The following is a 25741-nucleotide window of genomic DNA, read 5'->3' as shown; positions in this document are numbered from 1 at the left end:
ATGCTACCCCAAAAGTATGGATGAAATACAAGAAAAATGCTGGGAGCTTGCAGGATCCCAAATGAAAGGAGCAAAGAAAGGGACAGAGTCTAAAGACAGCCATGCCTGCTGCTCTGCTTTCCTCCTTCTTGCCAGAGGCTGCTCTCTAGTGACGAGCAGCGTCCAGTAAATAAAAGCCACGGCTCAGCACACTGCAATAAGTTTCTCTGGAGTTGCCACAGAATTCTCCTTGCAAATATTCTGCCACTTTAACAGGCTCATGTACTTCTTTAGGGGTGAACTTAACAAACCACTGTAGCAGAGAATTTCCCCAAGACCTGGCCCATTTTCTCCCAAGCCTTGCACATCTATTCACCCTTGGGGGCAGATCTCTGAATGACCTCCCTAGAAATCTGTCCGGGCTCTCAACATGGCATGGAGCCCACTGAGGAGACCTGGCAGACTTAGCAACAAGAACATGCTTTCCTTAACACACAAAGGGAATGCACCTCCCAAAAGCTGTTGTAACAGGTCTGTGGGAGGAAAAAGGGTGAAAACCTGGGGAAAACCATCCTTCCCTGTTCTCCCTGGACAGCAACACTGAATACTCAAGTGACCCTCATTGCCCTCGACATTATAACGTCATAAACTGTCATCCCACAGTACAGCAAGGAAGCAATCCTGATTGCTCTCCCTGCTCTGAACACACTCCCCACCAGGAGCATCTATGGCAATAAACGGAGTCAAGCACCACACCCACACGAACAGACCAAGCAACACTGTGACCCAGTGCAGAAAATGCTTGGATCAAACCTGTTTCCAACCTGCTCTGGGCAGATCCGTTGTTATCTCACCCCTTTGTGCCCCACACTGGGGCCGAATTAAGGCTGTCCTGGTTTAGGAATGGTATTCCCCAATTTAGTGCTCCCACTGAAACTGCAAACCAGGCTGCCAATCACTCGCTCCCTTTTCCTCTCTCCCTCTTTCCTGCATTGGGATGAAGAGGAGAACTGGAAACACAAAATGTTATAAGAACAATTTACTGGAAACAGCAATGAGATAAGAAAAGGACAAGTAATAGCAACCATATTAAATAACAAAAAGGATACAAAAGAGAGAGTGCTTCACACGGAAAAATGAAGTCAAACCCCACTCACTGCCACAACAACGCTGCCCTTACTGGTTACTGCAAAAATTAACCCTGTCCTGGACCAGGACAACATTTCAAACATATCACCACAAATTAATATTGAGTATAACAAAGAATCATAATAAACACAAAATAGCTTTTTAGCAATTTTTATTACAGTTTTGGTTAATTGTAGTACACAGATTACAACAAGTTTTTGTACCAAGAACAAGTAATTTTTGCTATCAACTATAAAGCTCTGCAAATTCAAAAGTATTTGTACTCCTAGAACAAAAACCATCACAGCACAGTAACAGAAAAAGAACCATGGCCAGTTCAGCAAGCCACCAAACAGAATTTACCTTTTGTCCCCAAGCCTTTCTGCTACTCACATCTTTCTTTTACCTGCAGCTTTTCTGAGAAAAGTAGTTTTGCTTTTCATGCCTTAGCACAAAACCATCAATTTCAAGACCATCCCAAGAAAAGTGAAGGGGAAATAGACCTTCAGAGGCATCAGGCAAACTATGAACAATGGTCCCAAAGGCTTGGGAAGAAGTGGCAATCAATTACCATGAGTATTGCAGCTAAAATGGCTAGCCCCATAAACTTGGTTTTTCCCATTAAATACCAAAACATCATACAAAAATATTTCTCCTGCTGAATTTTTAGATTTTTTTTTTTTTTTTGCTTAGAATCACATGAAATGCTTTATCCTGATCAAATATTTTAATAGTTATGTAAATATTCCAAAGAATCACACATTGCCTGAAATCATTTCACAGATGGCGACCAAACAACACTAAACAAATGGACAATCTGCTCTTGTTCCCACACTAAAAATGCAGGAAAAACCCTATCAACCCAATATACACAGTGAGAGTGACAAGTACAACCAGGCCCCTGTGCAGACATTTTACATTTCACAGTTTTAATTCAAGTACAGGCTCATGGTAACAGAAATAAATAAGATGTTGTGGAGTGTTCTCTGACAGCACTGCTACATTACTTTGGTCCTACAGTTTCTTTTGAGAAAGCAAGTCAAGAATTTAGAAGCATATGTTTTTCCCATCCAAGTTTTATACGTAGAGATTGGACAAAATTGGATTGAACTCTTTGGTGCATACAAAAAGGTTCTCATTTTCCCTTTTATCAAGGAAGGTCAAATGAGTGCTGTCAAACTTGGATAGTACAAACTTTTGAAAAGGGAGCTGGAACTCCTCAGCAGAGTCTGCAATGCAGGGTTTTACTTCACATTTTTAGAAAGATTCAAACAGAAAACAGTAGTTTCAGGCAGGTAAAAATTTCAGCTGATTAACAGGTTTATATTTAATCTAGCCACTGAAGTACCACTGGAATTATACATTAGCTGTAGAAATCCTATTATTTTTTTCAAAGAAACATTAACAAAATTATAAAAGTCACAGCTGCACCTGAGCTCAAAGAGCCAAAAGAAGTTGCAGTTCTATCTGTCTGTTTATTAGCTGCTCAGATAAGGATGCTTTGTGATAGACCAGATGAAGAAATCTGATTACTGGCTTTATCAGGAGCAGCAGACACCCCAGGGTGTGTCACTGCTCGCCCTGTCAGCCACCACTTGGGCAGTTGTGTGCTACATCGATTATTGCTGCAAACACGACACAAGGCAGGATCTCAGCAGCACAAGTCCAGCCAAGCTAAAACCAGTCCCCTTTGCTACCAGGATTAAGAGGGACCTTGGTCTAATAAAAAAAACAGAGTCGCTCCTGAATTAATACTGCTGACTTCATCCTGGAGCAAGAACTTAAAATACAGATTGCATTGATCCTGTCAGGAACAGGGCACTTTTAAAAAGAGAAATGTGCTAATACATATTTTTTACTACATGTAACAATTTGCAAAGACCCAAAAATAGTATGAAAATACTTAATAGGAACGATAGAATTTCTTATCTTTTGGATATAGGAAACACCTATGCATAGAAAACTACTCTTTGGAGTTTACCTCTTTCAACAACAAAATCAGCCTTATTCAAGTTTGCTTGGCTACAATAATATCAGAAAATAGCTGGAGTGATTTGTGATGACTTACAAGAAACTATTCAAAATTAGCTGCAATAGAGTAAAACATTTTAGGAAAATAATAACCCCCAAGGCTAAACCTAAAAGAAGTAATGTTTGTCATGTAACATACAGTGTGCCTCTCACAGAGGCATTTCCTCTTCTTTCTTCCTCTAAGACACAAGGCATGTTTGAATTTTCATTTGATATTTTGCAGAGGCCAAGGAAATCCTCTGCTGTGAGCAGAGACAGAGAAAGGGCTGCTGGTCTCACACACAAATGTAAACACTGCAATACATATAAAATTAACCTTGCAGGGGTGCAACCTTAGTGAGGCGACTGTAACCCAGCACTGAACAAGGTATCACTGACAGCTGTTTACTTCTAAATAGAATACAAAGTTAAAAGCAGGGAGCTAGTAAGGTATAGTAAAAAAAATATTATTATCTAATGCTTATCAGGCTAGAAAACTTTCAATTACTATTTTGTATCCCTAATAGGAAATTTAAAATAACCTCAAGATAAGAAGGACTAAAGAAAACAAAAGTCAAACGTGTATAATATATAAAAATACCAACTGACTACATGTTATGAAATACATCTCACAAGATGTTACCACAAAAGAGTCCCACATTAAACTCCACAGCAAGCTCCAGATCTTATGGAAGCAAGAGGCATCCCTTCTGCCTCCACCACTGCAATCCAGCTCCAGAAGGTCTCCTGTGAGTCAGGGGATAAAATCATCTAAAAACAAGACAGGAAAATACCATTTCAGATCAGCCGTCTTCCCACACTGAGAAACCTGAAAGAACTGCACACATTTTATGAGTCACAAGGAAACAATGACTTCATCAAGAGATGAAGAAACCTGTTTAAACCATTTCAAAGTCTTCTTCCATAATTCTTACCAGTATATGTTGTATTGACTTTCTGGAAATTTTTCATATATATACACACACCCCACACACTTTTCAGTTTGTCTCCAAGCCATTTGACGTTGCAAACAGCAGTTAATCCTTATCAATTAAAATTAAGACTGAAACCTATGGAAACCCATCTCATAAACATCTTTCCAAAGCTTGTTAATACCAAGCACACTAGAGAGCATCTAAAGGAGTGTTGGAGTCCAGGGCCTTCCTTTGGCTGCCCTGGAGGGTCAGAGACCTGGCCAGGGGTGTCTGGAACCCTGGCCCAGAGCTCAGAGGGACACTGGCTTTGATCTCAGTCCATGGGAGAGGCTTCCTGCACTGCAGGAGGGGTTGCAGGCCACAAGAGTGTGAAAGACAGTAGTTTAGCTTATCACAGGGTGAAAAACCAGTAAATTTAGGTTTCTAGCATTGAAGTGAATGGGGGCAAGATGGAGGATTTGGGGCATTGTCTCCTGCTTCTTCTTTCTTCTTCCCTCACTCCATTTCAGCTGTGACAGTGGCACAAAGTAGTTTAAAGAGATTGGGTCAAAGTAGAGATGACCTGTTTAGTGTAAGTGATAGACATTGGCAAGTAATGATAAATAAAGAATACGTAGCAATTAGTATAAAAGATAACGACTGCCCAGTTCGGGAGGATTCAGGGAGTCGCCAGATGCCGGAGCAGCTGCAAACATCTTTTGTGGGGCACTGAGAAAATTGTAAGATAAGAACAATAAACGAAGCATGCAACCTTGAAAAATCAGAACCTGAAGACTCCATCTCTTTCTTCCAGTTGGCACAGAGCTTTGCAGAGGGCAAAAAGACTCTAAAACCACCTGAATGTAGGGGAAAGCCCACGACAAAGGAGAAGCCCTTTAAGTGGCTATTTGAGCACCTTACCCAAGACTTTACACATGGTGCCCTTGAACTGCACCGTTGTCACCTTCTCCACTTTGCATCTGCATCTGCATCTGTGCCTGCATTCTTGCAATCATCTCCTGCATGCGACGGAGCTGCAAAAGAGCACAGAAGACTTCTGTAGCCTAATCTCACCTCAGAATATAATTCTTCACTGTCACCACTCTAATACCTATTTTTATTAAAGAGGGACCACAAATCTGCATTTTCTTTATCTGACAGGTAATGATCTCAGGTTATGGCATCTTATTGCTTTTCATCACTGAAGAGGCTGGCATTTACTGACCGAAACAAATAGGCTTTATTGTTATACTGTGGGATGGGATTTTTAAACATCCCTAAATTGAAGTCTCTGATGTTAACTGTATAACTGTATAAAAATTATGGTTCTGAAGTACTGAACAAGCATTTACACTTACAAAAGTTTATCAGAAAATAAAAAGCAAAAAAAAAAAAGGCAAAAAAAAAAAAAAAAAGCATGGTTTTATGTCCCTCCAAACTACTCCTTCATCTGTCATCAAAACAAAAATTGTCAGGATTATTCCCCAGCTCCCTTGCTAGGGATGACTAGGTGAAAGCAAGCATTACAGGCAAACCATCCACTGAGACACAAGCATAATTAAACTTGGCTGAAGCTCAGTTTTAGAGTATTGCATTTAAACATATTAAACATATCAAACATTTGAGCACAAGCAAAGTATGTAAATCACCTACAAAGATTAATTGAACCATGTAGTACATACATTAAAGCCTTTCATTGCACCCAACTCTGATAGGTGGCAAGTTAATCTCACAATGGAAATAATTTAGGGTGCCCGTGTGCACTTTCACTGTAAGCTCAAACTAAACTGTTAAGCTTAACAATAAAGTTAAACCTCTAGAATGCTTACACTGTATTTGTTATTCATATTGTCTGCAACAACCCTTTTCATTTTCCTTTGGTTACATTTTGGGACTTGGGTCCTACTAAGATCACTAGTAGAAGTCTGAGCATCTGCCAAGGCTAAGGAGTGCATCTAACTCAGCCCTCTCCCCTGTAGCAGCTCTTAGGAAGTGCATGGAAGAGCTCACAGCCAGGTGTCCACTCCCAGTACTTATCCACAGTGCCCAAAATCCAGATTCTGTCCCTTTGGAGCTTGTCAAATTGAAAAATTCCACCTTTGCATTTAGCAAGCACATTCATGGAGAAAGCAAACTCTCCTACCTCAGCATTTTTGAGCTCACCTGCTCAAAAATACCTTGCTATGTAGAAATTCCATGCTAATGAATACCACAATTTACAGACAATGTTAGAAGTACCTTTTTAAATTGAAATCAGCCATCTATTAATCCCATTAACCATGACCTCTTGCTTGTGTAGTAGATTCCCATTCATTCTGCCATCTGTGATCATGTTAGTCCCTTTCCCTTCTGTCATCTACTTCTAAACAAAGTTACGATCTCATCTACCCTGGCACAAGACCTGCTTCAGGTCTCCATTTCAGCCTTCCTCCCGATTTTTGCTTCTCATTGCACTTTTTCTAGTCTTGCCTATCTATAACCTTTACAGGTTAGACAAACAAGAAAAGCAGCATTAAAGCTATGCATTATGAATTTGTCATAGTGACAGAATGAGAATTTCTGTTTCATTTTTTATTTCTGACCATTTCTTCTGACCACCATTCCCTCTTTTTCTGCAGAGCTGTACTGACTTTGTCCCAACCTGTACTTATTAATTGCAGAAGATTTACTCCCATGAGCATGCTTCTCCTTGCCCACACAGTGTACATTATATCCATTTCTGATCACTACAGTGGAATCCACTTTACCAGATTCCACTTGTTCCAAAAAATCCCTGTACTGAGTCTGAGTCTCCTCTCACCTCTTCTCATTCTGTTTTCTCAGTGAATCTTAAATAACTTTATATTGGCATATAACTGTTTTTCCTTTACCAATTACCAAGATCATACAAATACTTGCTCTAAAGTAGCAACAAAAGAACAAAATTTCCCCCATTACAAGAATATAAAGTTCTGTCATCTTACTTCTGCCTCCTTCTCAAGCAGAATCTGGTCTTTATTTACTTCTTCATCTTCTATTTTCCTAAAATAATATTAATATTGTTAGAAACATTAAATCATTAAGGTTGCAAACACCTAAGATTGCTGAGTCCAAGCATTAACCCAGCATTGTGCTCACCACTAAACCATGTCCCGCAGTGCCATATCCATAAGCAGTTTGAACACTTGCAGGGATGGCAGCTCCACCACTGCCCTCGGGCAGCCTGTGCCCAAACACCCTTTCTGTGAAGAAATTTCTCCTAATATTCAGTCTAAACCTGGTGTGACTTGAGGCTGTTTGCTGCTATTGCTTCACTTGTTACCTGGGAGAAGAGACTGCCTCCCACCTGGCTTTATTCAAGATTTCCTGCCACTTTGCTAAGAGCTTTCTCCTACTCCATGTCACAACAGGGAAGATCTCCTAATGGATCTAACCAAGCAAGTGCCATCAGATATGCAAAGCAAACAAACAGGTGTTTGTTAAGAAGTTAACAGAGAAGTACATTGTAAAATAATCCACTGTGCCCCAAAACCTCTGAGACTATTAGTGAGTACAGTGAACAAGAACTTATTGTCAAGCACTCCTGGTAGCAGGAGTGCAAGCTTGAAATAAATTCACATGAAATCTACCCTCACTTATAGTAAACCCAACTATGTTCTACTACCAGTTCAGAAATGTGAAATTAAAGGTATATAGAAAAGATACAAAAATATGCTTTAGTTTCACATACCCAACCTAATAGCAGCTTGAAATCCTCAAAAAATTGCATGACCTTAGGTCACATTACTTCTAAGGTTGTTGTACACACCTGTTGGATAAGTGGCACCAGAACTTGGGAAGTTTGGGGATTTTTACCCTGAATTTCAGAAAGCTCTTCTGACTTTTACCTTAAAGTCAGGAGAGAAGAGCATTTTATCTTGCCTGTAGGCCAATGCTACAGGCAGGAAATTGTAAAAGGAAAACTCCTTTTGCTGAAAACTGACCAGACGTGACAAAATCTCTGTCAACAGCCGGACGGAGAAACTTGCAAAATGCCCCAAAGCCCCAAAAATGTGCAATCTGGAACCCTCTAGTGGCTGTAAGAAGAGATGCAGCTGAAACACCAAAACCAGGAAACACAGCGTCCCACAAGAGCTCACCGACTCATCTTTACAGACCCTGCTACTGTACTTACAAATGGGGTGGTTTGCCCAGCTCTCTTTCCAGGAAACCTGTGCCCTGCCCAACTCAGCTCAAAACAGGGCTAACAGCCATTACCCTGTGACTGCTACTATTTATGTGTGTCATGTTTAACAAAGCATTGCAAAAAAATTTGATCATCTCTTTTAAAGGCCCAATCCAAATATTCCGGTTGTTAATTCTGAAAAAAACCCACCCTATTTTTAAGATATCAGCTCTGATCTAATTTGAAGATTTTTTAAAACATTTATCATAGACATCTGTCCTACTTAGTACTCTCAACATTCCAATCCAGCTCTGTTTAAGCCTCAGACCAAAGCACAGATCTATTCCCACAATTCCCTAACTCCACAACTGTCGCTTCAGATTTACCAAATATTTTTTTGTTACTCCGTTTGTTAGCTGGTCAATAGAACTTGATGCTGACTGGAGTTTCAGAGCTGCCCTTGATCCACCAAATCCTAGCACTGCAATGGTAGGTGAGACACAGAGAGAGCAAAATACAAATCCAGAAGAGGAAGAAGCAGCAGGTAACCATGAGATGACAACCTGCTGCCTCGTTTGAGCCTCTCAGAGCGGAAGTTCTCGTAGTGAAGATCCTGGGTCACCTCCTGAAGGTCTTGCATGTGGGTGCTGGAGGAAGAAGAGTAATTAAAAGATAAAACAACTTTGTGTCACATCAGTTTGCTTAAGCAACTCTCGCATTCAGCACTGTCTTGGATCAATGTGCTGAGCATGCACACCCACTTAGCATAGTAATTTCAAAGCTAATTTCAGTTAAATTGGTGCAATAAAGGACACAAGGAGGTCACCTCAGGCCTGAGACTGCCTTGACAGAAGGGGCGCTCCTGGGTGAGGCCTTTGATGAATCTGAGCAGGCAAAACAGAGTAGCAAAGACCAGAAAAAAAACAACTGGTGGCCTTTTCAATCTTCGGCTTTGCAAGTGTATCTACTTATAGATACATTGAAATTAGCACAACCTGGTTTATGTTCCACTGTGAGCAGCAATACACCACCACACTCGACAAAAGAATCAGGCAAATCGTTATTTTCACAGCATCACTGAGTAATTCAGATCAGAGAGAACCTGTGTGTCCTGTGTGGTCGAACCCTGACTAGGCCCAGCTCAGGCATTCCCAAGGCTGCTCATGGCCTTCCCCACACAAATTCTGAGGGTGCCCAGGGATTACACAACTGCTGCACCCCCCGCAATGCAGCGCTTGATTATCTTGGTGATTGTTTTCTAAACTTCTATTTAATTGGAATTTTCTAACTTACATTAACATGGTCCTCAGCTTCAGGAAGTCATTATGCTCTGGATTCTCCACTTCAACTACACCCCATGGGTAGAGCCGACCTCTAACTTTTTTACCTTTTGCTTCAATGAGTTGGTTGGACCCCACTACACAGAACGGAATGCTGGCCTGAAAGCCAAAAGTGCAAAAGTTACTTGTAATGAACCAGGACAAACAACTCCAAGAACAACTCTTGTTCTGCTCACCATTTATTATAGTAATAAACTCATAATTCTTTTAATTAAAGGTGTATAATAAATAAAAGTAACTGCTGCCACCATCTTCCAAGCTAGGGAAGCCTGGGCAGAGACACAGTGACTCACTCCAGGTTGCATTGCAGGTCTTGTTCTAAAGCTATCTGAGCAGCCTGAAAAAATAAATATATTATCTACCTATATAACCTATTAAACCAGCCACACCTTCAGGAGTCTGGTCTGCTCTTTAAAATCTTCATCCTCATCTGATTCAGCATCAGGCAGGTGATAAATCTTGATGCCATGCTCTTCTATTTCATCCAGAATCTGAGATATGCAAAAAGAAATCAATATAATGCACATGTAGAATCAGTACTTTAAAATCTTAACACAAAATTACTTAATACACAGTCTCTTAAGAAATCTAGATTTATCTTACTGATCCAAATTGCTCAACAAGGATTGGGTTGTAAATATTTCTTCATGATATTCAACAACTACTTGCCACAGACTTTCAGACAAACAACAGTGTTCACAAAAACACCATCCTTTGTGGAAACTGCCTTTTGTGAAACTTTTGCAATTCTTTTTGTAATAATAAAAGCATTGACTCAGAAGTCATACTTGCTTTCTACGGCTTAATCTCCTTGCTCTTATCTCTGAATTGCTACTTGAGGGGTAGGGGTGGGAGTGTTTGAAAAGCTGAGATATAGACGCAACAAATACTTTTTTCTTCATGACTGCCAGTAATGGTACCTGCAGCAGGAATCCATTTGCCATAGACCCCTGCAGAATTCTACCACTCTAAACATACCTACTAGAGTATACCATTTATAAAGTCTCTATTTTTATTCCAGATTGGGTAAGATAGCTATAAGGATTTTCAGAACAACTGACAAAAATCATAAAGTTTTCAATGCAAGAGACTGGAGCATGCCTTTGACAAGTTAATTCTAACACTTCTTTCTAAACTTCATAGCTGTTATTAGCTCATGATGGTTTATTGAATGCCACCTTCTCCCAGCAAATGCAGAATCAAGTCCTGCAAGACTGAATGTGTTAGGAGATCTTGCCTCTGAAAGACAGAACTGGAATGCTTTAGAAGGAGTGACACAGAGGAAGAAAAACAACCTCAAAATCAGAGACATCTCTGAAAACCCCATTTTTTAACCATCAGAATTCTGACTGGGTAAAAAATAAAAAACAAATAGACATATGCACATTCCATATGCAGTCTGCTTTGGGACTGATTAAACAGGTAATTACCATCAGCAAATGTATTTAAATATTTCCAAAGTTTCAAAGTGCACTCATTATCTAATTGTAAATGTAGCCAGACTTCTGTTTTGCAAACACTCTAAGCACAATTTCTCAGTTAAACATATAATAAAATAATTCACAAGATATCAAACAACATATTAAGTGATGCTACACTGTGCATGAGATTATATTTTCCTCAGGGTAAGGTTAAGGAGAATGCCCCTCTCTTCAGCCACCACACTGCTACAACCAAAGCACAACCCAATTCTGCAAGCTAGAAAAGCACTCACCCTTTTCTTTAGTCTCTCTCGCTCTTTCAGAGAAAGTGTATCAGCTTTTGCAATCACTGGTACAATATTTACTTTGTTGTGTATGGCCTTCATAAACTCAACATCCAGAGGCTTAAGGCTAAAATTAGAATATGGAAAAAATGTATTTATTTTTATTATAATTACCAATTTATTTTCACTCCAACATAAATATCTCTCTTTACACAGAGAGAAAAAAACACAGCCAAATATTGTCAGCAGTTATAGCAGTTGCTTAAGTAATGGCAACCTGATTCTGAAAATTCAGGTCAATAGGCACAAACCAACCCCCTAAAATAAAATAATGTTAAAAAAAAAAAAAGACAGAGAAACACCTACCCATGACCAAACGGTGAAATGAAATAGAAACAGCAATGAACTCGATTATCTATGATATGCCTTCTGTTCAATCCACTCTCATCATGCAGGTATCGCTCAAACTGCTCATCAATGTAAGAAATTATGGTCTTAAAACTGTAAAACAAACACGGATTTGAGGAATCACCAAATGGCCCACAATTTTAGGACTCTCAAAGGTAGTATTAAACCACTAAGATACGCCGTTGATGAACCAGTCTTCTGATGGATGAAGATTTATTTACTGATTCTATAGAACAGGGAAAATAGAAGAGCACACATCTTAAAATTTTAATTGAATTCTAGAATAACAAGCTACTATACATATTTTATATATATATGTATATAGTAAGATTAAAGAAACAGAACGAACCTCAGTTCTACAACAAATTTCCCTTAGGTTAGTGTTTATATCTTGATTAACATTAACCACACATTTTCAAGATATTTTAAGGTTCTTGTTCCAAACCGATTTAAAATCATAAACGCTTTGTGTAGGAAAGGACCTTTAAAGGTCCCCTATTTCCAAGCTACTGTCAGGGGCAGGGACAAGGTGCCCTAAGCCTCATCCAGCCTGGCCTTGAACACTTTCAGGGATGGGGCAGCCTGGACAACCGGTGAGAGGGCCTTCAACACCATCACTGTAAAATAGTCTCTGCTACATCCAACCTAAATCTACTCTCAGTTCCAAGCCATTGCCCCTTGCCCTGCTACCACAGGCCCTGGTATTAAGTCTCTTTCCATGTTTCCCTGTGAGCCCCTTTGATATATTCCAAGGCCTCAGTAAGGTCTCCCTGGAGTCTTCTCTTTTTCAGATGGAACCCCAACTCTCCCAGCCTCTCTTTACTGCTGTTCCAGCCCTTGGATCATTTTCCTGGTCCTCCTCTGCACCTGCTCCCATAGGTCCATGTCTGTGTGGTGCTAGAGCCCCAAAGCTGGATGCAGGTCTCACAGGAGTGGGGCAGAACTCCCTCCCTCAGCCTGCTGGCCACACTGCTTTTGATGCAGCCCAGGACACTCATGGCTCTCAGGGACTGCCTGCTCATATCCAACTTTTTGTCCACGAGTGTCCTGGTTCTGGCCCAGATCAACAGGAGAGGGCAACTCCAGGGAGGAGCAGCTTATTGCAGCGTACTAAGCCCTGGCTTTTTACTGCACACTGCTCATCACTAGAGAGCACCCTCAGGTGAGGAAGAGAAAAGCAGAGCAACAGGCACCATGGCCATTCCAACTGCAGCTGAATCACTGGCACAAACAGCTGCCCCTAAACAGAAGAAATCCAAGACCACATCAATTTGCTTTGTGAAGGATGAAGAGGAAGCAGGGCCCTCACATCAGGAGGAAGAGTCAGGACCAGAGATAATCACCCAACTGTTATCCCTGGTGAGCTGCAAGATAAGTGAAAAGATTTCAGCTGCCATTTGGGGAGACTCCGGCAACCTGGCTGCTTTGGTACCAGGATATCACAGCCCACCATATGGAACCAGATCATAGGGAAGTGAAGCAACTGGGATCCCTGTCCTGGAATGTGGGCATAGACAAGGGGATTGGGAGAGCACAAACTCTCAGCTCTGGTGGTGACTTCGGTCAAGTGTGAGGTAAAGGTTCTCTCAAGGATGATTTAATGGTGTGACCAGGCAGGTGGAAGGCCATGGACGATGGTATCCAGTACCTGAGAGAATTAGCTGTGCTGGAGGCCATCCACAGGGGTCCAAATAACCATCAGTCCCCTGTAGATGCAGATGAGCTCCACTGTACACAATCCATCCATGTGGCAGAAGTTTGTACAGAATGCACCACTGTTGAACATCAGCTCATTAGCATTGTTGTCAGTGGAAGGAGGTCACCTGACTGAACTCTGGCAATATTAATATAATTTTTTTCCTCCCTACCAACCTGCATCTCAGCTGTGGAAAGACTGTCCAAGATTGAGAACAGATTTGAAAAACTCAAGCAAACCAGAGAGGAAATGTTCCATACTCCACAGTATGGGCCAGTCTCTGCTATTGGGAGCAAACACCCCCATCCTCAAGAGACAGGATATAGACCACGAGGTAACCTGTGGTTTTACTGCATGACCACAGAAAAGACATGAGGAAATGGGATTGAAAACCCACCACTGCCTCAGCAGCATGGGTGCAGGAGTTGAGAAGGAAGTACAACCACCACAGGAAATTCTACAAGCATAAACACAGCTCCAGTTTCCAGTGTGCATCTCCTCAGGGAGAATAGGAGGGCTGATGTTACTCCTGAAGTGTAAGGCATCAGAAAACTCGCAGTACATTGATGTCATTGTGTGGGGAAACATGGCAGAGGAAGTTTTTGAGCAAGGGGAGAAGATAACCCAGATCTTCCTGAAGGCTGGTTTTGCCATAAAACAAAGTAAGGTCAAGGGACCTGCCTAGGAAATCCAGTAAAATGGCAAAATAGGCATTGTCAGGCTCCAATAGCTGTGATCAACAAAACAGCAGTTTTGTCCCCAGTGACCAGCAGGAACGAAGCTCAGGCTTTCCCAGGTGCTGTGCGTTTGTGTATGGTGCATATTCCAGAGTACAGTCAGATTGTAAGGCCTATCACGTGACCCAGAAGAAGAATGATTTCAAGTGGAATCCTGAACAACAACAAGCTTTTGATCAAATGAAACAGGAGATCGTTCATGCAGTAGCCCTTGGGCTCACCAGGACAGGACACGTGGTCTTGAACCTGAATTTCATTTTATCAGGAGGCACTAATTTCCAAAGTTCTGTGGAAAGTTGGAGGTTACCCTGAGGTTCAGGGGTTTGAGAGATGTGGGAAAAGGGATTCCCATTGAAAACTGATTGCCACTGATCTCAAGATTACTGCTCAGTTTTTACTATAACTTAAATTTGTAACAAAACCCACAAAAGCACTTAAAAATTGGCCACAGAATCTGAGAATGCTCAAGTGAATGTGAACAAGATCTAGAGGTGGATTTTTGATTGCACTGAAGAGTAGGTGATTTACTTTCTCAGAGTATTATTGAGAGTCAAGGTCACTGTTCACTTAAAGCTCCTCCAAGCAAAATGGAAGTTAACAAAGAAAAAAAGGTGCCACAAAACTTATTTCAAGCTGTGTTGAAGTTATTGATGCCTCCTCACATGTATTCATAACACAGAAATTAAGCCCAATCAAAATTAGAAAACAAAAAATCCCACCCCAAATTCAGCATTTCACAGACACCCACTGCATTTCCACCCCTCAGGACAGCTAAGAAATCTGTGTCAGTGTCCATAGACAGAGCAAGAGATATTCTCTGTGCACGTACCAGTCTCGACAGTTGATGGCATCCCCGTACCCCGGGGTATCCACAACCGTCAGCCGCAGTTTCACGCCCCTCTCTTCGATTTCCACTGTTGAGGCTTCAATCTGCACAGTGCGTTCAATCTTATCTGAAAGACAACAATCTCCATCTTGCAGAATCTAATTTGTCATGTCGTTCTGAGATAAGCTCCAAAGATTAATTGGCAGATTAAACAGCATAAATATTATTCTATCGATTACATTCTAAGGCCTGATAACAAAAAGAGTCAGTACATACATTTTTTAGACGTTACTAGAGGACTGTAAGAGATTTCATACTTAAAAAATAACGTAATTAAGGCAAAAGGGACTGAGGCAAAACCGTAGGTAATTGCAGAACAATACAAAATTATGTGTAAAGGATTTTTTTTTCCTAAGGCTGAAGTTTTAAATAATCATCAGCTAACATGATAAAACCACTAAAGCAAGTCATTCAAAAAGTAGCAAAAAGAGAAGAATTGCATCTCTTCTTTTATTCCAATATTCTCTTTTGGAGATATTAGATTATTGCATGCCTTGATTAACACAAAAAAATAGGACAAGGAAATGAAGAAGAACAGAAAGCAAAGTTCTCATTCACTAAATATCAATCCAAAGCAAATGAATTAAGGTGCAAGCAGGTATAAACAATTCATCTGTTTACAATTGCAACAGATTAAAAACGAAATAAATTCTCTGATTGTTTTAGTTGATTGTTTATCTTACTGAGACACAATGATTGTCTTTAAGCAAAAGAAGGGATCGAATCTCGATGTGTTAAGATGAATACACCCAAGGACTCAATAACAAAGGCCCAATAGATATCCTGGGTGCAGAGGAAAATGGTTTTATCAAGCAGCTCAAGTGTCAAGAACTACATTAGAAACGCTTACAACTAGAAATCACTGCTGGCTGTTACCAAAATTCAAAGGTAAAAGCAGTCAACTCCAAAAAGCACTGGGCAAAGATGTATTTACCAGCAGCTCCTGGGATTATCCTTTCTGGGTAGAGATCTGTCAGGAAGAGGCTGTTTATTAATGTAGATTTTCCTAATCCAGATTCACCTGTGATTCAATATAAAGATAAATTCAACAAATTTACATAAAGAATTTCAGGAGTATCTGACAGTATTATCTGACTATGGATTTTTTTCATATTTCTTTCAAATTAAAAATTTACAACTTCTAATTTTGGATTAGCCAAGTTTGCACAAAAAGGTTGAAGAACAATTTTTACATTTTGGCACTTTCCCAGAGAGCTTTCACCGATGATTTGTGATTAATGCTGCTAGCCAAGTGGAGTTGTGACTCATTTAGACTTAAGATTTCCCATTTCACGTCTCCTGATGTTTTAAGACATGCTTTTCTGTTATCACTCCAGAATGTGAAATATCATACCCAGGGAGAAGCTATATCCTGTCAAGGCTTTATCATCAATTTAAACAATGAAAAATGCATTGCTGAACTTCTGTACAGCCAGGGATCATAAAGAGGGATTTATTTCTGGTTTTTATGCCAATATGGCAAACAAGAACTCAAAGCAAGAAGAATATGGCCACTGAGCATTTTTTTTTTATACTCATGAACTTGGGGATTACCAAATTGTACTGTAAATATATTTTTGTTCTAGAGATACTGATGGCCATGAGGAAAATTCAGAGGGCAACTAATTAGTTAAAGATCAAGATTTTAATCAGGACAAATGTTCACAGCATTAAAAAGAGCAGCAACTTGAAATGCTCAGTACTTGAATTCACGGAAGAGATCTTTTTCTAGAATTTTAGTTTTATTTCAGGTATTGATAGGATTAAATTAAAAAATTAGATGTTAAAAAATGATGAGCCACAGGATCTCTGAGTAACACAAACTATTCTGCAATATGAATCTGACAAACACACCTGAACAAAAGGAAAAAAAGGACGGAAATTGTTTTAAAATGAAGATTTGAGATGGATCTGCCAGTCTTTAATGCTTTACAGAATGCAGCCTTCATGATCAGATTGTGCCAGTGCAGCCTTCCCCAGTGAAGGTGACACACACCCAGAGTAACTCAACAGTCACATGCAATCATTTCAGCAAAACCAAATAAGTGTGATTTCATCCAATGCCACATTCCACAGTTTCAGTATGGGTAAATATTACACATAAACCAAATCAGTTTTCATAGTCACTGTCAATGATTATATTGGCTACAGTAGTTTAGTGACTCTTAAGTGAAATAACTATTTAGATGAAGTCATAGCTTAATAATGAGAATGAACATATAAATAAATACAAGTGACTGGGATTTCTTTGGGAGCAACACAGCCAAGCAGCCAAACTCTTATAAATTCCAGCTCATATTTTCAGATACCACAGTAAGCAATAGCAGGAAAAAAAAGGATAACCAAAAGTCGTGTGAAAAAGCAAAATCCTTGATTAGGATTCTGTCAGCACAGGCAGCTTTTAAAGAATTATCCTGCTCAGAAATGAAGAAGAATGGCAACTTAATGAAGAATAATAGTTCAAAACAGGCACTGGGACACAGCCCACAAGAGAACATACTTAAACTCTGTGCATATCTGAAGCGAAAGAATTCGCATTCCAAACTGTTGAAATAATCAACAATTTAAAGCACAGTTTATTTTATCTTACATCAGCCACCTCCCTCTGCTAGTGTATCTTAAAATACCAGTTCAAATATTCAATGAAATTATTTTTTTCCAAGTCCTCTCCCTGCAGTTTTCATTTGTCCCTTAGACTACTGGCAGGCAACAACCATAAAGTTCCACATGGGTGGATGAATTGCCTTTCTGTTACTCTCACACCATGTCATTTCCCCTCTATTTCTATTTTACAAGAGACTAGAAACAACTGTTGGTCTATATAATTTTACATTGCTTTCTTCCAGAATTGTTTTATTGCACTGTTTGCAATTGGAATTCCAAGAGATCTGGAAGTTCAGTTACAGCAGAGAAAGCACATCTTTTCTTTCTCAAAACTGGTCACACTTTTAGGATCACTGAACAGTAAATTCTGAAGAGTTACAGTAGACAGCATAATTTGAAGCAACTACTTGTAGTTTGGTTTTGCTCTTAGATTTTATGAGATATCTCTTATGATATCATCCAAATCAAATCCAATGAAAGATACCATAAAAAACTACAATAAAATTCTAGGAAGACCAAGGTAAGGGCAAACTCTGCACAACACTGAAGAACAAAATACACAAGTAGGACAAAAGCAGTGCTGGGGCTGTCATTTGGCAAAACTAATGAAAGGTCTGAGGATAGACTCTCCCTGTAACTGCTGAAATCCAAAACAATTAAGGAGTTAAACACCTCCTATCAAGCACTATCTCACCTCTCCTGCTCATTCCCACTGTGATGTCTCTTAGGCAAATCTAGCACACAAATGGGATTTATTTCTTGTGGTGCCAGGTAATGAAGAGCCTAATTCTATTAGGGTACTTTTTGTGAAAGCCTATTTAAAAGCAATAATTACAGAGTTCAAACACAAACTCACAAGTTACGGCTCACAAATAGAGAGACAGAGAAGACACCCAAGTCTGATTTGGGAGTCTATTCAACTTTCAATAGCAACCAATTTCTCAAAGGATCAAGGTATTTCTGCAGACACCAGATTTTTCTTTCTATTCCAGATACCAACACAGACTCCTAATGAATTATCAAATAGAATAACACTGTAGATTACAACTGCTAACATAAAACGATGATCAAAGCAAAAATAACAGCTCACATCAAAACCAACTGGCCCAATTCTCAGTCTTCCTCACTCTCTTACAAGAGTTTAGAAGGGTTGAAAAGACTAGAGTTCAGATTCTTTTGGACTAAGGAAGCATAAACAACATTTTAAATAGAATGGTCTCCTTAATACTAATCTCTTAATCAAAACACAAGTGAACTAAGCCTGTATTCAAATGCAAAACCGGTTTAAAATTAGATTTTAAATGGAATGCTGGAATCCTGTAAGACAGGGGAGAAGGAAGGAAGGAATGATTGCTGGAGTGCACAGTGAAATTTCTTCACCCACAAACTTATTAATGTATTCAAGCATGGTTTGTAATGTGGTAAACTGCTGCAAGAATCAATAAAATATAAAAGAAAGCTAAATGCAACAGTACAGGAAAGTTTCTGATGCAAGCTGAAGCCTTAGAATACTGCAAGTAACATTTGTTTTAACTTCGAATTCCCTGTGAACAAGTAAAAACTATAAAACGCTTCCTTACCAACCACCATAAGAGTAAATTCAAACCCCTTTTTCACAGATTTCCGGTGAACCTGATTGGGAAGGTTTGCAAATCCAACATAGCCGGGAGTTTCTGGGTTGGTAAATTGAGCAGGCTGTTGCTAAAAATGAAATTTAAAAAAAAAAAAAAAAAAAAAATAGACCATAATAAGCAACCACTCAAGACTTAGTAGTTTGTATAACTGCTTTCCTCAGTTATCTCAAATGTTTGAAGCTATGTGACAGACAGGAAACGACTCAGAGGTTCCTACTACTCAACAGTTTCACAAAGAAGTGCAGAACAACTACATTGACCTAGAGCTTAAAAAAACAAAGCCTCAATTGTTCAGCTATCCAGCCAAGATCACCCTGAGCAAAACAGAAACAAAATCCCAGATAATTATTTATCAAAGCATGACAAAGTATGAATTGTGGGCACTAAACACTTTTTGAACAGTCTTCAGTTAAAATAAAATAGTTTTCTAGGACTTGACTAAAAAGATGACCATTTCTGATCTATTTTTAGCACATCCAAAGGAAAACCCTGAGCAACTTGAGAAGTGACAGCCATCTGCTGGAAGTGCTTTTCAGAGAGCTCTCTTCAAGTGTGGGAAGGGGAATTTACACAATAGTGTTTAGAATGCTCAGTGCTACAGATACAGCAGAGAAATCCTTACATCTCTTAGTTCCCTCTTTAAACACGTTACTCAAACACTCTTTATCATTTGTTTCACTCCAACAAGCCAACATGGATGTTTTACCCCTCATATCAAATGCTGGGGGCCAAGAATTAGATGAATCCCAGCATGGCAACGATGTTTTAGGTTACAATATTTTAAATGAAGGATTTTATTGGAAAACCAGTTGATTCTATTAGCAAAGAAAGAAATGAAACCTAAACCACCATTTTCTCAAATGTTGCCTGCTCAAAACAAAATCGCAGAAAGAACGTTTCAATGAAGATGCACCACGGAGATTTTATACAACTCCGACCAAAATTAAATCCTTCCAAAAGTATTAGTTAACTGCAGAGATTTATACTTGCATGAAACTACTTTAATCTATGTTCTACATCACTCATCTTTCAATATTATGTCTCCTGTAGACAGTAAACTTAGAATACCCTTCACCATCAAACAGATGCAAATTGCAAAATTTGTCCTTGAAGATTAATATTTAAAAACAAAAAAAATGTGTTTCACATTGTTACATTGGAAGACAAAAATGTTATTCTTACCTTGGACATTTTAAGGGAAGGATGGGAACAAATCTGAAAAAATAATAATGTTTTTCAGCTTATTAAAAATTGCATGAGGAAAAATCTCACCCACAAACCAGTGTAATGTCTGCTGTTGCACACTAATTGAAAAAAGAGCATGCCTGATTGGACGCCAGATTCTGAAACAGTGCCAACTTCTTCACAGAGCACAAGTATTGGACTCTTCTGTACTAACAACGGGCAGAATTTTCAGCTGACATTACTCCTATAAACACGGTCAGACAATGTATTCAAGTAACATGAATGCGGGGTGCTGAAGGCACCAGATATGAGACAAACCACTCTGAAGCCTTGAAAGCCCACATCCTTTCTGGAAACTAACCAAACTCAACACCTTGCTAAAAGACACCTTGCTCCTTAGAGGAAACAGTTTCTTCAAAGCCAAAAAAACTACCCTAATTCATGAATTATTTTTCTTTTCAAGCCTCTTTCTCCTCAGCATTTCCATCCATGCTCGAGTGTTTTGTAAAGAGCTAACAGCTTCAAAATGAAACTTCTTCTCCTCCTCTTTTATCTAGATTCTTTCAAACTGAGTCTTTCTACCTTCTGTTTACCAACATAAAACTTTCATATGTGAAATGTGAAACCGACAGGCACAAAAATTTTTTTTAAAATATTTCCTATTTTAAATTTCTATGCAAAAAAGTCTCTTAACAAAGACTCACCAACCCCTAACTTGTGTGATTTCGAGAGATCACGTGATTTATTATAGCAATATAAAAATGTCAGCATATGCTGTTTCTGCAAGAGATAAGAGCTCAATTCCCCTTTCTAGTCCCTCCCCTGGCTCACCCTCTTACCACAAGGTATCTGTTCCCACTCCCAAATCCCACAGTCACCTCTTACCTAGCTCACTCACACATTAATTCTACAGATTTGAAATTATCTCTACCTGATTCTTGCCATCTTCCAAGAAGATCTTGTCATCAAGTTCACCTTTGTGTGAAATTACACCAAACTCCTTCAGTTTGCAGCACCCTACAGTCAGTTCCTCCCAGCAAAAAGACATCTTGGAATTGAAACAAACTGCCCAGCTTCAGACAGCAGAAGCCCAACATTTTGTGCTAGGCACAAGGTAAAGTTGCTTCAATGTGGGGATGATTTCCAGGATTTTCTTCTCAAAGCTGCTACATAGGTGTATGTTTACCCAATTATAACCTCATTTGGGTTTGATGCAAGTTACAGACTAAAGATGTCAAGCACTGCAGCAATTTGGTGTCCTTTCTCATGAAGCCAAATTTGCTGAGAAAAATCTGGCACCCTGGTTACTGACACGAAATAAAAACAGGATAACATGGTTCTCAAATGAAATTGTAAGATGAAAATAAAATCTAGTATCTGCAACATCTGTATTTCAGCCCATAAAACAGTCTATGACCTATGATGTATTCAGCTAGTGAAGAACTTAGCCGTGAGCCTTTTATCATGTAAGATTGCTCTGATAGCAACTCTTCCTTCCAAGAGTGTTTCCTGCCACTGATGTCACTGATTCCTGCTTAAGCATTCTCCATGAAAAGTTTTCAATGCCAAACCAAACTAGATCCCGCTGGAACACAGAGGAACATTCTTTTAATTTGTGAGACTTGTCTGTCACCCAACTGTTTCTCAGAGGCGGGCTAAGAGCAGAAGAAAGTTTCTCGCAGCTACTAAGAAACGAAGCAGCGAGCAGAGTTATGCAGACGGCTACAGCTACATTATATTTGAACACACGGACCAAGCACAGAAATCTTTCACGAATGATCTCCCCCACAGCGTTCCCACACGAGCAGGAGCACACCCGAAACCGAAGGCCAAGGCCCCGTCCGACCGCAACCCGAGCCCAGGGCATGGCACGGAGGGGTTTAGGGTTCGGGTGCCCAGATTTTCCTCGGGAGCTGGTCGGTCATGCTCCTCACCCTCCGATTTCAACAGCGCGGCTGGAGTTTTTCTACGAGCGCGTGTTCAGAAGCGACTGCCTTACACGCTGTGGGAGGGGCCCCGCTCCCCCGCGGCCCCGGCCCGGGGGTCCCATGGCGGCCCATACAGCACCAGGCGCCGCGCTGGGCGGGCGGCCAGGGCGCCTCACCTCCCCGGCACCGCCCGCAGCGCCCATCGTCCCGCTCCCTCCTCACCAGCATCACCCAACCTCAACCGAGCCCCTCAGGTTCGGGGGTCCCTCTGCGCGGCTGACAAGGACAGACCGTTTCCCGGCCCTCCTGCCCGCCGCCTCCCCTCATCCCCGGTCCCGGGGCAGGGCGGGGCAGGGCCCCTCACCTCAGCGCAGCGCGGTTCGCGCCTCCCTCAGCCGCCAGCTCCGAGCTCCGCTCCCGCGCGCGCACGGCCGGGGGAGGGGAGGGGAGGGGAAGGGGGCGGTGCCGCCCCGCCCCAGGCCCCGCCCACGGGCGGTGCGGGGCCCGGCGCGCACGCGCGCGCCCCGTCGCCACAGCAACCCGCGGGGAGGGGGCGGGGCCGCCGCATGCTGTAGGTCACGCACATCCCCTCTGCTGCACCAAGATGGCGGCCGGGCCGTCGGACTCGTACCCAGCATAGGCTTCGCTGCGGGCCGACTAGAGGTAATGCCGGGCCCGGCGCGGGAGGGCGGGGGGTGGGAGCGCCTCAGGTGAGGGGGGAGGAAGGCGCGGGCCCGGCGCCGCCACCGGGCGCGTTCCGTCGCCCGCAGCAAGATGGCGGCAGCGGCGAGAGGGGCGGCGGGCGGGATGTGCGGTGGGTGCCCGGCCCCGCTCTATGGTCGCGGCCGCTGCCATTGGCGCAGCGCGGGCCACGTGCCGCCGGCGCACCCCGCACCGAGCCGAGGCCCGGGGGCCGCCCCAGGGCCCCGCTCCGCCGCCCCAGGGCCCCGCTCCGCCGCCCGAGGGCCCGCTCCGCCGCCAGCGCCGCCTCGGCGGCGGGGAGCGCTCCGGGGCCCCCCGGGAGCGGACGCAAAGCTATGAGTCATGTCCCGCTTCTTTCCCCTGCGGCGGATCGGCCGGGGCGGGCCCCGCGCTGCCGATGAGGGGATGCGACCGAAGGAGCGGTCGCCTTCCCTCCTCCTTTGGCTGGTGGTGGGTCCTGCCCCGTGTCCCGGGCCCGGACCGCTGCGGGCTCTCGAAGTGCAGTAGTCTCCATTCCCCAGTCTCCTGGTCCCCAAGGCTGAGGCTGCGCCGTGGGCCGCGGTGGGGGAGGGTTTTGGCTTCACCTGTGACACTGCAGGTAACGTCAGCCGCCTCTGTGCATGATACATGGGAAATTCAGCCTCTGCTGCCCTGCTCTCTACTCCTGCAGTGTGGTTTTATTTCGGGTTATTTATAGACCAGGATGATCCAGCGGCCCTGAAGCGGGTTAAGCACGGGGCGTGGATGATTCTTGAGCTGTAGCTGAAATGGAACATAAGTAGCATTTCCCGTGCTGGCTTTCCCCAAACAGTAGGGGAGGTTTCATAACTGGCAAGAGTAATTTCTTGCGCTGAAAGACAAGAAGCAAGAGAGGAGATTGTGCTGGAAGTCTTGGTAATATAGCAATCAGTAATGGTAATCAGCATCTTAACTTATAAGATGAGGCAAGGGCCTTGAATTCACTAAGTTTAGAATTTGAAACATTCTCAGTTCTGTGCCTGTAAAGTTAAAATTAATAGCATTCAGTCCCAAGGTGTTTGAAAGAATAATTTCTTGCCTTATTCTGTTGGGCAATGACAAAGAAAAATCTGCACACTCATATGTGCTGCATTGCTTTATCACATGTTTTCTGTTCAGTAAGGTAAGTGAAGAATATGCCTAGTGATTTAGTCTCCATTTTTCCTCCTGGTTCTATTCCAACAACTGTCTTCAGTTAGATGACAACAGATATTAGTATGGTTTGTGTTTTGTTGGGTTTTTTTTTTTCCCCCCCAAATCTGGCTTGGAAGTGGTGTTTCATGTATTGTTTCATATATGGGTTGGGTATCGCTCTCAGTGGTAAAGGAACATATCAGAGGTGAGGCAGGAAAGGAAGCAGTAACCTCACGTGTAGCTGTGTGTCTGCTCAGGCTCTGTGTCTCTAACCCTTTGGCTGTTTAGATTCAAGCTGTTGAAAAAAGCAGTCTTCCTGTTTATACGTGGATTTTCATAAAGCATGGCCCAAATCATAGGCAGAGCCATCCACAACAAAAACACACAACCTTTTTCATAAAGGTCCACGGTATAGTTTTACAGGGATCAGAATGACAGGAGCAGGAAAAGCTCTCACCAGATATGAAAGTAACAGTAGCTGTCAGTATGTGACTACAGGGTAGCAGAGGCAGTGCAACCAGCCAGCCTGAGCTTTGCCACTGCTGCAAAGTAGGTCCAGATCATTCTCAAAGGATTTTCCAAGTAGCTTCTGTAAGAAATATTGCTCCATGTTTGTTCTATGTAGATCATTCTGGTGTGTCGACAGCTGGTAGTGTGATACACACTCCTGTCTCCTCCTTTGTTGCAAGTTAAGCTGAATTTTTCTGTTGGCTTCTTTTTTGCCTCTCCCCCAGTTTTGCTTGATAGGGTGAAAAAATTGACACATCTTATGATTTTGAAGGTTATTATGGTCCCTACTTTTCCATTAGCCTCACTTACCTAGACTGGGATGATGAGGGAGGTTTCCCCTTGAACCAGAATTGGTTGTTGGTGGCTGTTGCGCAGTGTAATGGTAACAATAGTAACTTGATTTTGGTAGGTTAAGGATGGTTATTCTGAGTCAAGTAGCTGGTCTTTTCCATTTAACATTAAGCTGCCTCTGAAGATAGTATGGTCTGTTAGAAGAGAGCTTTGTAACCTTGGGCTTTCCATAGCTGTTATCTGAGTGGGAGTCATCCCAGACAAGGTAAACTCTACAGTTTGCACCTTTATGAAGAGAACTGGGATGTTTCACTGGTTCCAGTATTTTGGGTGATACTGCCTTTTCCAAAGCATAGTATTCTCTTTGTATACAGAAGCTTGTTAAGCTGGTACAAATGCAATTAGGATCATGCTGCTGGGAAAATTTGGGTAACTCATCCAATCACTACTGGTCGGATGGTCATAGTAGCCAGCAGGGGCACTGGGACCAGTCCAGAACATTCAAACTGAATGCAGGTGTGTGATTATAGAGTCATAGGATCATTTAGGATGAAGAAGACCTCCAATATCATCAAGTCCAACCATTGACCCAGCACCGAGGTGTTTACCACTGACCCATTCCCCAGGTGCCAGGTCCATACATCTCAAACACTTCCAGGGACAGTGACTGATGGGTGGCCTGTGCTGCTCCCCAGAATCCAATCTAAACCTCCCCTTAGGAACGAATGGCTCACTTACCATAGCTGGAAGGGTTTTGACAATTTGCATAGTGCATTTCTGTAGAGTAT

At 41.8% G+C, this 25741-nt stretch overlaps 2 protein-coding genes across 3 annotated transcripts in view; one reads left to right on the top strand and one right to left on the bottom strand.

Moving 5' to 3' along the window:
* Positions 1-1262: 1262 nt before the first annotated feature.
* SEPTIN2 (septin 2) lies at positions 1263-22754 on the bottom strand. 2 transcript variants are annotated; one of them, XM_040074292.1, is made up of 13 exons: positions 22663-22754; positions 20368-20400; positions 19132-19252; positions 15882-15968; positions 14891-15014; positions 11587-11721; positions 11230-11347; positions 9905-10006; positions 9469-9614; positions 8739-8822; positions 6995-7052; positions 4953-5065; positions 1263-3888 (listed from the first exon to the last, which is right to left on the bottom strand). In XM_040074292.1, the coding sequence occupies exons 2-12, from the start codon at positions 20374-20376 to the stop codon at positions 4961-4963; spliced, it is 1089 nt and encodes a 362-aa protein (XP_039930226.1). In that variant the 5' UTR covers positions 20377-20400; positions 22663-22754; the 3' UTR covers positions 1263-3888; positions 4953-4960. The 2 variants fall into 2 exon arrangements, with proteins under 2 accessions (XP_039930226.1, XP_039930225.1); XM_040074291.2 differs by lacking the exon at positions 22663-22754 and adding an exon at positions 22521-22619.
* A 52-nt stretch (positions 22755-22806) lies between these two features.
* The window catches only part of HDLBP (high density lipoprotein binding protein), a 38947-nt gene continuing 36012 nt past the window's right edge, over positions 22807-25741 (top strand). Inside the window, exon 1 of the mRNA XM_040074534.2 lies at positions 22807-22961. The gene's annotated coding sequence lies outside the window, so the exon portion shown is untranslated. The remainder of the gene's footprint in view (positions 22962-25741) is intronic.

The sequence above is a fragment of the Hirundo rustica genome, chromosome 10 (assembly GCF_015227805.2).
Source record: "Hirundo rustica isolate bHirRus1 chromosome 10, bHirRus1.pri.v3, whole genome shotgun sequence".
Taxonomy (NCBI): domain Eukaryota; kingdom Metazoa; phylum Chordata; class Aves; order Passeriformes; family Hirundinidae; genus Hirundo; species Hirundo rustica.
The sequence above is the reverse complement of the archived record's forward strand: the minus strand, read 5'-3'. Positions and strand labels throughout refer to the sequence as shown.